The sequence below is a fragment of the Triticum aestivum genome, chromosome 7D, assembly GCF_018294505.1.
Source record: "Triticum aestivum cultivar Chinese Spring chromosome 7D, IWGSC CS RefSeq v2.1, whole genome shotgun sequence".
NCBI lineage: Eukaryota > Viridiplantae > Streptophyta > Magnoliopsida > Poales > Poaceae > Triticum > Triticum aestivum.
In genome coordinates, this window is record NC_057814.1 from 21,961,535 (window position 1) to 21,971,648 (window position 10,114).

Below are 10,114 nucleotides of genomic sequence, written 5' to 3' on the forward strand. Positions count from 1 at the left end.
AACCCAGACGCCAGGGATGTTGGCGTCACCCAAAGAGGTCAGAATCAATTTTTTTTTTAAACGAGGTCAAATCGGGATTTTGTTAGCCACATAGGTCAGAACAGTAATTTTGTCCGGGGAGAGGGTGGGAAGGGAGAGAAAAGACTATTTGATACCAGAACGGCTGCGAACATAATCCAAAAGTAATAATGTTTGCAAAAATAATAATCCAAAAGTATAATCATAAAATAACAATCCCCGAGGGAAAAAAAATTCCTAGTTTCAGTCTGAACTCCCAGAGAGCTCAAGACTCCACTGCCAGACCGTCGGACAGGGCACACCACTCCAGGTCTCCATGCTCTGCTCCTCCCCCCACCTCGCCGAGGCGCAGCTCGTCGCCGCTCCTCGCCGGCCGTGCGTTCCCGGCCCCCGCGCGCGTCCCCCGGCCCCGGGTTCCGGCCCATCTGTCTGCCGCTTCAGGTGCTCCCGCTCCCCCCACCCCTGCTAGCTCCGCCCCGGCCTGCGTTCACTGCTTCCTCAAATTTACCTGCAGCCCAGCGGGGGCGCCGGTCGGGCAGACCGGCGATGGTGCCGCCACCCGCGGAACCCCTGAGTACCGGAGGAGGGGTTCCCCTAGGGTTCGTGCCACGGCGTGGGAAGAGGGCAGGTGGCCACCAGCCCCGGGCGGAGGTCCGGAACGCCAAAGAGAGGTGAAACTTGTGAGCCCGCAGGCGGGTCTCTTGTCTAGTACAAATTTATTTTTCTACATCCTGCCATGAACTGGGAGATAGATGTCGCTTCTGCGGGTACGCGCGAGCTATATTCTTCCTGCCACCAATAGATGACGCTTTTCCAGTAAGCAATTCTTGACTTATGTACAGTAATTAGTAGTTCCAATCATGTGTTTCCTCCACCCTTATGTATGAATGATTTATAAAGCTTATGGGATTGAGAATGAGGGAACTGTGATAGGAGCAGTATATTTTGCAAATATATGACATCTATCTCTTAATTGTGACAGTATCTGTCCACAATGCCACTCAGCCGTTGCCTAGCTCCTTGAACGATGACCGGAGTCGCTGGGGGCTGTGAGGACATCGTCCTCATCAACTGCAGCATCCTCAACCATCCACTTTCGCGCTGCTGTTAATGCTGCTACTTCCATCACCATCAGGAAAGGTCGAGGCAAGTCCTACTTTCTCACTCCCCTGTTCTTTTGCATAAACCTGTGGCGTGTGTACCTGATATCCATACTGGTTTTACTGCCATTTCTTATGATTTATGAATTGTAAGTTGCAATGTCTGCTTATTAGTCCAGGTCCTTGCAATTGCAAATGCTCCAATAACTTAGTATTATCGCTTATACTTTAATGCAGAACATTTTACTGAGTATCTCCCAGTGGTATGATAGAGATAGACACTGAGAGAAGAGCTGGATGGTCTTCAGGTCAGTTTTGTCGTATCACTGAAAATCACTGTGGTTATATTTGTGTGCACTTGCCAAGCAAATCTGATAATGGGCTGCGTATAAACCTTCAGAATCCATTACTGCCCAAGAGCTTCACAAAGAAGCAGCCTCTATCCTGAGGTTCACCAGCTGTCCAGGGTCTACCAGCGATGGCTGTTAGGTGGAGGAGTGAGGTCTGAGGCGGTTACTTGGCATGCGGCATCGAACTCTAAACAAGTTTAAGGATGCTGGCTTACCATGCCACTGGCCAAAGTGTTTTATGAAACTCAAGCATTTGTGGGTAAGTCCACATGGATGCCACACAGAAGAACAACTGCCACATGAGCTCCATGTTGGACCAAATCCACATTTAGTTGGGCTTAGGGTTTAAATTGTCTAGTTTCAATAGTTCGTTGAGATCGATGTTCGTACTGTTGCATCACAGTACTGAAAATCATACATTATTGATGCTTGCCATGATTCTAAAAAGGGTCATTTTAGCAAAAAATGCCATGCCCCTGTCCCAGTGAAATAGCAAGCCAACCATACAAAAGATGAAAACCCCCTACACAAAACCCTTCTATGGTATCCCAACTCATATTTCCCACCTCACACAAAACACCTAACAAGTTCAAGTGGCTGTAATTGAAAGGATCGAGATGGACCTAGAGGTTGTTGTGTAGTGTAGAACACACAATATTATTATGCCATATTTTGCAGTACCAAGCATGCCAAGATGGATAGGTCACTACCATTTAGATGAAAACAACAAGAAGGAAAGATTCATTCATTTTGCTCAATCAAAATGGATCAATCGTTACCTGAACCATAGAATTGAAACGATGTGCACTGCTTGAGAGGTTTTGTTTTAGTGCTAAATTAGCAACAGAAGATCTAGCTAATGGGCGAATACCATTTGGGGGATAACTGAGTGTCCAGTTATCAGCTGCAGCAAGCAGCAGGACTCTCTTCGATTCTCCTCAAGTTAGCATCTAATGCTTGCTCAAGACTGGGCTTGAGCTGCTTCAGGAGGACAGCAGAAACAGATAGACCACGAGCTTCCAGCAAGGAACAATGGCCAATTGATATTCGAACACATTCTGCAGCTGCTCTCAAGCCTCCAGCGGCTGCACAAGAAGACAACACATGCCTCTTTACCAGGAGTGCAAAGGACAAGACCTGCTGGGTAGCCCATGTAACCAGCTCAGATGCATAACATGACTCATCACCAAAAACTTCCACAGAATCACTGAGCGCCTGAGCTACAACTGAAAAAACTTGTTGAGCAAGTGCAGCAGTGTATGCCCCACCATATGAAGTGCTTGAAGGATGTATAGTTTGCAAATTACATTGAAGCCTTTGATTATGTGCACTGAGTAACACACTGTGAGCTCGAGGGCCATCACCAAGCCTTTTTAGAGCAGAAGTGGCAGCACGGAGCTCAATGCCATGAGTAGAAGACTGACAAGCAGCTTCAGCAAGCTGGTCTGTCAGCTTTTGACGATTATCAGAGACGACACTTCTCAAAGCCGAAATTTCAACTGTAGTTAGAGTTTGTGTCCGGTCTGCAGCAACTCGCTCCGCTTCATCTAGTGCATCTAGCGCTTCATCCACTCTTCTCTCAGCTAGCAAAACATCAACCATGTCTGGGAAATCTGCAGACCGTTTCTATATTTCTGAAGGCTCCTGGCCATCAACATTGGATATGTCCTCTTCTGTAGAACCTCCAGTGCCAGAGTCAGGGAATCTATCTGAACTCCTTCAGATAGACCATGGATTAAAGCTGCCTGTGTATTGAGTAAATTACTAATTGACAACCCCCAAGGACTTCTTCGTGTCGCATTGGAAGCTCAAGATGGGGTTGAGTCAAGATTCTTTTCTCCGGTAACCGACCGGTTACTGGAAATTCCCCTGCCTCCTGAATTTTCTTTGTGACCGTTTTTTCTTTAATTTTGAATTTAAACGTTAAGGCCATGTCAAATTGACCCTGTGTGCCCAATGGATCACACAATGGCTCATGTTTTACTAGAGAAGTCGATGACACCTTAGCCCAAGGTCGTGCGGTTGACTCCCCATGCTGCCGATTATATTTTTTGTGTGGTAGTCACGCTTGGAGGACAAAAACAATCACAGTGCGGCAAGGAGGATCGAACCCACGGCTTTGGCAAGCCCTTCACTTACCATTGCATTGTTTATATATCGGAATTTAGTCCATGATCAAATTATAACAATCTCATGAGAGTATGCATAGCAAAACTTTAATAACTATGTTCTCTCACGATAAGATCCCAACAAAATAGAGAATTATAATAAGCAATCTTAAAGCACCAACAATATGAGGAACATATGTGATGTCCCGATGGGGAACAAGATGGGAGTGGTTGCTTTGAGATTTGTGGGTTCACGTGGCGTTCTTATTATCGCTTTGGTCTGATACATATCTAGTTATCCTGTTTTTACCATGAAGTAGTTTTGTTCCATATATTTGCAGTCTGGAATACAGTCATTGATGGAGTTTACCGGAAATGCTTACTGAATTTCTAGTAAGATGGAGTCTCATTATGATTTCTTTCACGTTTCAGAAACCCTATTATATTGCCCATCACATAGGCCGTTTACACTGCTGTTATGGCAACATCGCCTGTGCCAAATTCTTACCGTCTTCAATCAGTTCACAAAGTAGCAGCTTCTATCCACTGATCCTTCAGATCCACTGATCCTTCTCTTCAGATCCTCAGGTGAGCTTATTATAATCCGTAAATCCTACTGATTTCTTTCTATTTATTAATGATTTAAATTTGTCTAAGTTTGTCATCTGAGAAACTTGAGAAGCTTGGGTGGACCTGCCTTGAGGCCTGTAGAGAAGACCCTGGGGCTGGGGGACAGCGTCGAATCCTACAGAGCATCTGGCATCCTGAACTGAGCATCCAACTGGGACAAGCTTGGTTGTTGATCCTTGCCAAACTAGAATTATATTGACCATTTTTCAACACCCATATCAACTGCTGGTGTACAGATTCAGAATGGTACGAGAGTCAGACATCCTCAGCTAGATGAGTACGTCTTTCCATGTCTCAGTTTGTTGGCGTCCGTCAATGAAACTAAAGAAGTATAGCATGTCGAGAGTGGGAGACACAGAACTGTTCATATGAAAATCAATTCCATTCATTGACTGACCATCATGTTGAACTGAAAACAGGGGCCTGCTGGAACGACTGGATCGCCGCAACCCTAGAAATCAGTAACTGCTGCTACCCACTTGCGTTCGGATTTCAGAGAAAATTCAGGGAGACAAACTTGAGCATACATATTAGTAGTAGAATATAGATGGGGGCGATTTGGGGGTTACCTTCTGAGCATATTACCGTTGTCGCCTGGGGTGGAGCCCTTCGTGGCTGAGCAGGCGGTTGAATCCATCTGCGCTGCTGCCGCCGATCCAGTGCGGGGTGAGGAGGGAGGGAGCTGTGCTACAGCGCGGGGTGTGCACCGCTGCTGCTGCCGGGCTCCATAAACTGTCCGGACGGACGGCCCGGTCAGTGCCTGGTCAGAGAAAAAAAAGTTGGCTTCCCAAGCCGGTCGCTCACGCGTGGGCTGACCGGCACCCTACAAACGCAGCTCAAATCTGAGGCGGGTATGTGTAGGACCCAGCCGCACACCGTGGACTGTCGAGCTCCAGCCGCACACCGTTTGGTGGCGGATCTGACGGCTAGGCCCCTCTGGCCGTCGACGCCTAACTGCACCGGCGACCACAAGGGGAAGGGGACGGCGAGGAAATGGCGGTTTCCTCCGCCCTTCTTCGTCTCTCCGTTTTATCTGTTTTTTTTAATGTTTAATTAGTATTGTCCGGTGATGAACACTTGTTCTTTTGGTTGCCCTACCTATGACTGTTACTATGTGATTGATGTCCGAATTATGTACTTTTGTTGCTAATGTGTTGATATATATATAGTTTTATGTTTTACATTGCATGAGTTGCATGGATACGAAGGAGACGCTTACAGAGGCAGCAAAATGAGGGGTGATTGGTCATGGTTCCCGGACGTTTGAAGTGGAAAATGAAGGGTGACCAGTCATGGTTCACGGACGTTAGAAGCCTCAAAATGAGGGGGTGACCGGTAGACCTGGCCATCCTCCGGGCCAGGCCGGGCTTTGGGCCGGGCCAGACCAAGCCTGAGGTAGAAAACTCAGGCCCAAGCCCGGCCCGGCCGTCGGGCCTACTTTTCAGGCCCAAGCCCAACCTGTCACGGCAAAAAAAACACCAGGCCTTGGGCCGGGCCTCTTCAGTAAATAGCAGAAATAACGGGCCCAGGCCCAGCCCGACCTAGTCTTCCGGCTCAAAACCTAGGCCCAGGCTCGGCCCGGGAGATGCGTCGGTCTGGGCTGCCCATGTCCAGGACTAGTGACCGGTCATGGTTCGCGGACGTTTGAAGGGCCGGATTAGTGGCCGTAGATGCTCTTTGAGTTTTACCATTACTATTTTCTCAGCATGGCACATAGGATGCACGCAGCGCATAGGATTCTTCTGCCGTCCGTGTCCGTCCCGGTGTGATAAACAAAGGCAGGTGGGGCGCGGGGTCTGTATCATATCATGGTGGGAGCAGCACCGAAAGGGACCAAAACTCGTGGGCCGTGTCGGGCACGGGTGCGACTTTTCTGGCACGCCCAGATCTGGCCTCGGTACCAGGCAATTAATACGAAATTAATGAATTCCGGCCGGAACGATCAGGCAGGCGCGAGCCAGCTGCGCAAACAACTACGTGCTCATAACAGACGCCACACAAAAGCCGCTAGAGATCAGGCCAGATGCGCACGCAAGCCGTGAGGCTCTCCTATCCTTTCTCCGTTTCTTCCTCTGCCCATGGCTCTGCCAAACCTCGCCGCCGGACGCTCCCGTCGTCGGCGCCTGCCCGCCGCCGGGCCGACCAGGCCTTCTCGACCCGACGCATGCGTGCGCTGGGCGTCGCTCGAAGCACGCCGCTGGATCGGACGTGTGACGTCGCCGTCGTCGTCCAAGCACGGCACACCGCCGGATCGATCCCCCCGTGTCGATGCAAGGCCGGCCGGGCCGTCGTCGGTGCACGTCGCCGGATCGGAAGTCGCCGCCGGCGAATCGCCCCGCCGGTGCCGACGTATGGCTGGGCCGGTCGTCCAACCACGTGCGCGCACCTGGCTGGATCGATTCGGTGAAGCACAACGTTTGATCCAAGTCGTGGACGAGAAGGAGGGATCGCCGTGCATCATCGGCTTGCCGCGAGGAAGCCAAATTTTCACAGGTAAATTCCTCTTCTTCTTTTTTTGTTTGCGATTGTTTGCATCAAAGTCCATGTTCGTTTCAAATCAGCTGACCCTCGTATAATCCTCGTGTTGAAAACCTCGCCGGTTATGGGAGACACCTCTGGCAAAGATGAGAAATTTAATTGACCTTCACGTTGGTAAGAACACACGGCTGTACACAGATCCATGCATAATCTCCCGGTCTGAAAACATAAAAGGAAAAAAATGACCAGAAAGGGAATCTAGCTTCTCTTGAGCTATTTATTTATTTACTTACTATCAAGGCCTGCAATATTCTGCACAAGAAACTACTAAACTTTTTTCAACAAGATGCCACATGTACAGTAATTCCTCTAGTTGTTGCTGCTGTACGAGATAATATTCCAAGTACCTTGGTCATACTGAGATGCCACAGTGCAGGTTTGTTCAGTGGCGAAAGAGTAGAGGATAGGATAACGAAAGCAGAGTCTGCCCAGGGTCATCCAACGATCGTGCCAGAACGAAACGGCCATGCCAAAGGTTTACTTCAATCCATTTAGCTAGAGATAGTCCACGATGTGCCATAGTATGCAAAGTTTGCACATTTCTAACCGGTCCTTTATAAACGGTTAGAGGAGTAAAAATACGGTTTTACTCCTCTAATCGGCACCTAGTCACCCTGAATGAAGGGAGGGGGGAGCTTGGCGGCGACGCGGACGTAGGGGTTGTGAATGGTCTGTGGTGGGCTGCTAGCTAGATGCCATGGGCGCCGAGGAGGGAGGGCGCCGCGGCGGGGAAGGGGAGCTTGAGCGGAGAAAGGAGTTGTGAATGGTCTGTGCTGGGCTGCTAGCTACATGCCATGAGGGACGGGGCAACTACCGCGGCGAGTGGGTGGGTGGTGGGACGCAGCTCCTCTGATGTGCCGTGACGCCCACTGACATGTGACCCCGGGCCCACGCGTCAGTGGCGCAACGTCAGCGGGCTGTACGTCAGAGGATCTGGCTCCTGGGTGGCGTGGTTTCGTCTCGCGGTCGGCGGCCAAGTACTAGAGCACCTGAAGAAAAGTTTTGCGAGAAAACCAAAGACTCGAGCGCCAAAATTTACTCAAAGATTACGTGCACAACAGACATGCGCTACTGAAGAAGCAAAGTCGATTATGGGCTTACTCCGGACAATAAAACTGTTATATTCACTACATGCAAGCAGTTATATATGTTAGCTTTTCTTTATATACTACACGAAACCAGAGGCATCATAAAGAAAATGTCAGGGGAATAGCTAAACAAAAGGGAAGGAAGGAAGTAGGCACCAGCTGCATATAATAGTTCACTTTAGTAAACATGTTTGCAAGATTGTACATATCGGATCATAATGACAACTCCTTAGGGTTCCATACATGACTTTGGGCAGGGTCAAAAAGTTGCCAAACGAAAAACTGTGGCATACACCCTAGATACCTCCCAACCAAGATTTGTTTCCATCTTTATCTTTGCTTAATTTGCTCTATTAGATTGTGAGAATAACATTCACATATTTTAGTTTATGTAATAACCGAAAAAGGCTTTGCCCCACTTTATATATAAAGCAAACCACCAGAGCCAATAAGTTCAACACAAAGATCCACACCACACGACACACACATGGTAGCACATGAGCAAAAGTACAAAGGTTAATGATGAGAGCACAACAACAAGCCCCAAGAAATAAAAGCAACATACAACAGCCACGGCAAAGCCACAACCATGGCTGCGGGAGGGTCCCATGGACTAATCCGGTTCAGGAGGTGGTGGGGGAAGTGGCTGAGCCAAGCGGAGAGCCAATGCCCAAAGATCTGTGATGAGGATGTCGATGGCGTCCCGGTCCGTCACACGGCTAAGCGACCGCCAGAGCTGCAAGTAGCCACACATTCTGTAGATAGCGTCAGAAGGTTGTCGAAGCGGAGTACGATGAATCACAAGCCTATTACAAATTGTCCACAACGTCCACGCAAGGATCCCAATATCTAGCCACCGCTTAATGTGGTGGAGCCTCAGCGAGGCGTGAAGTTCCTCGAAGAGGTCGGGGAAGTTGGTGTTACACCAAGAGTCCCCCGCCGCTTCTCGGAAACAGTTCCATAGGAACTGTGCCGTAACACAGACGAAGAAGATGTGATTGGAGTCTTCTAAGGTCTCGCATATCAGGCACAACCCGTTGTCGGGGCCATTGCGCTTAGGCACCTCCACGCCAGAGGGCACATGGCCGCGGATCCATGCCAGAGGGCACACCATGACCTCATTCTTGTTGAAGTTGATTGTGAGCCCCGACATCTGCCGAAAGCACATGAGGAGGAGCACACGAGGAACCCCGACATTTGCTGAAAGCACAAGAGAGTGGGTTTTGGGAAGATTATTTCCCTGTCACGATATACGGGATTGGGGCGGAACTGGCCATGATGGGATCACGGTAGCGATAAAACCGGACGCAATTTTAAGCATAGGGAGGGGGAATTTATCCCTTGCCGGGGTGATCCCTGCCGACTCACCGGGATTGTCAACTGGTCCTGGTATATCTCTATGCAACTGAACATAGCATGATGGGGGGTTCTATTTGTGAGCATAGCATACGTTTCTTTTTTTAAAACACAGTGCAGACGTAGACGCTCATATATATACACACACACGTATATACTCATCTCTATGAACACACATACTATCCCCATGAGCACATTCGAGAGACTGAGTCGGCATATCATTTTAACACGCACATCTCATCCTTATAAGCACATTCGAGTGACTGAGCCGGCATATCATTTTAATAAAATACACACACCCTATCCCTATGAGCACATTCGAGAGACTAAGCTGGCATATCATTTTAAGATTGATGAAGTCACCACAGACATCTTGTAGTCGACAGAACGACTCCTCTAGCAAACATTTCTTTTTTGTCTCATCGCGACGACTTCGTCTTAACTTAACATGTTCTTTCTCTAATTTTTTTTAGTGTTTCTTCCTACTAGTTCATCTAAACTTTTCTGCCGAAGCCATTCCGGGCCCTATCACTCGCTAATGGGGCGACCCATCCACATTCCGGCCCGATGCCGCCGGCACCTCGCGGCCCGCTAGGATTATGACGGTTCACGGATTCTACTAGGAGCCAGGACTACATATTGTTCCCCCGGTGGAGCCGGCGAACCCGTCGGCTGTTGGATTGATTCGGGCGCCCTGCTCCGCCCCTGCTCCGCCATCGTCCTCCGCAGCCGGCCACGCGAGCCACCGGAGTTCTTCCCCAGTTCGTCCCCGTCCCCGTCCCCCTCCCCCTCCCTCCCTAATCCCAAATGGGTTGCTGTTCTGACGAGTTCTCGTCCCTAATTGAAGCGCTCACCTCGAATTATCCTGCGTGTTCTCGCAGCCCTGAATCGAAGATCACCAGGGCCCGATGGCGCACCGCGAGAAC

The 10,114-nt window shown here is 49.3% G+C and overlaps 1 protein-coding gene and 1 pseudogene across 1 annotated transcript in view; one reads left to right on the forward strand and one right to left on the reverse strand.

The window, feature by feature from the left end:
- Window positions 1-2,103: 2,103 nt before the first annotated feature.
- LOC123170657 (exocyst complex component EXO84B-like) lies at window positions 2,104-6,372 on the reverse strand (annotated as a pseudogene).
- Window positions 6,373-6,864: 492 nt separating this feature from the next.
- LOC123164457 (uncharacterized) overlaps window positions 6,865-10,114 on the forward strand; it is a gene marked incomplete in the record, with an annotated part of 6,099 nt that continues 2,849 nt past the window's right edge. Inside the window, 2 exon segments of the mRNA XM_044581964.1 lie at window positions 6,865-9,949; window positions 10,070-10,114. Coding sequence (XP_044437899.1) covers window positions 10,097-10,114 — 18 coding nt within the window.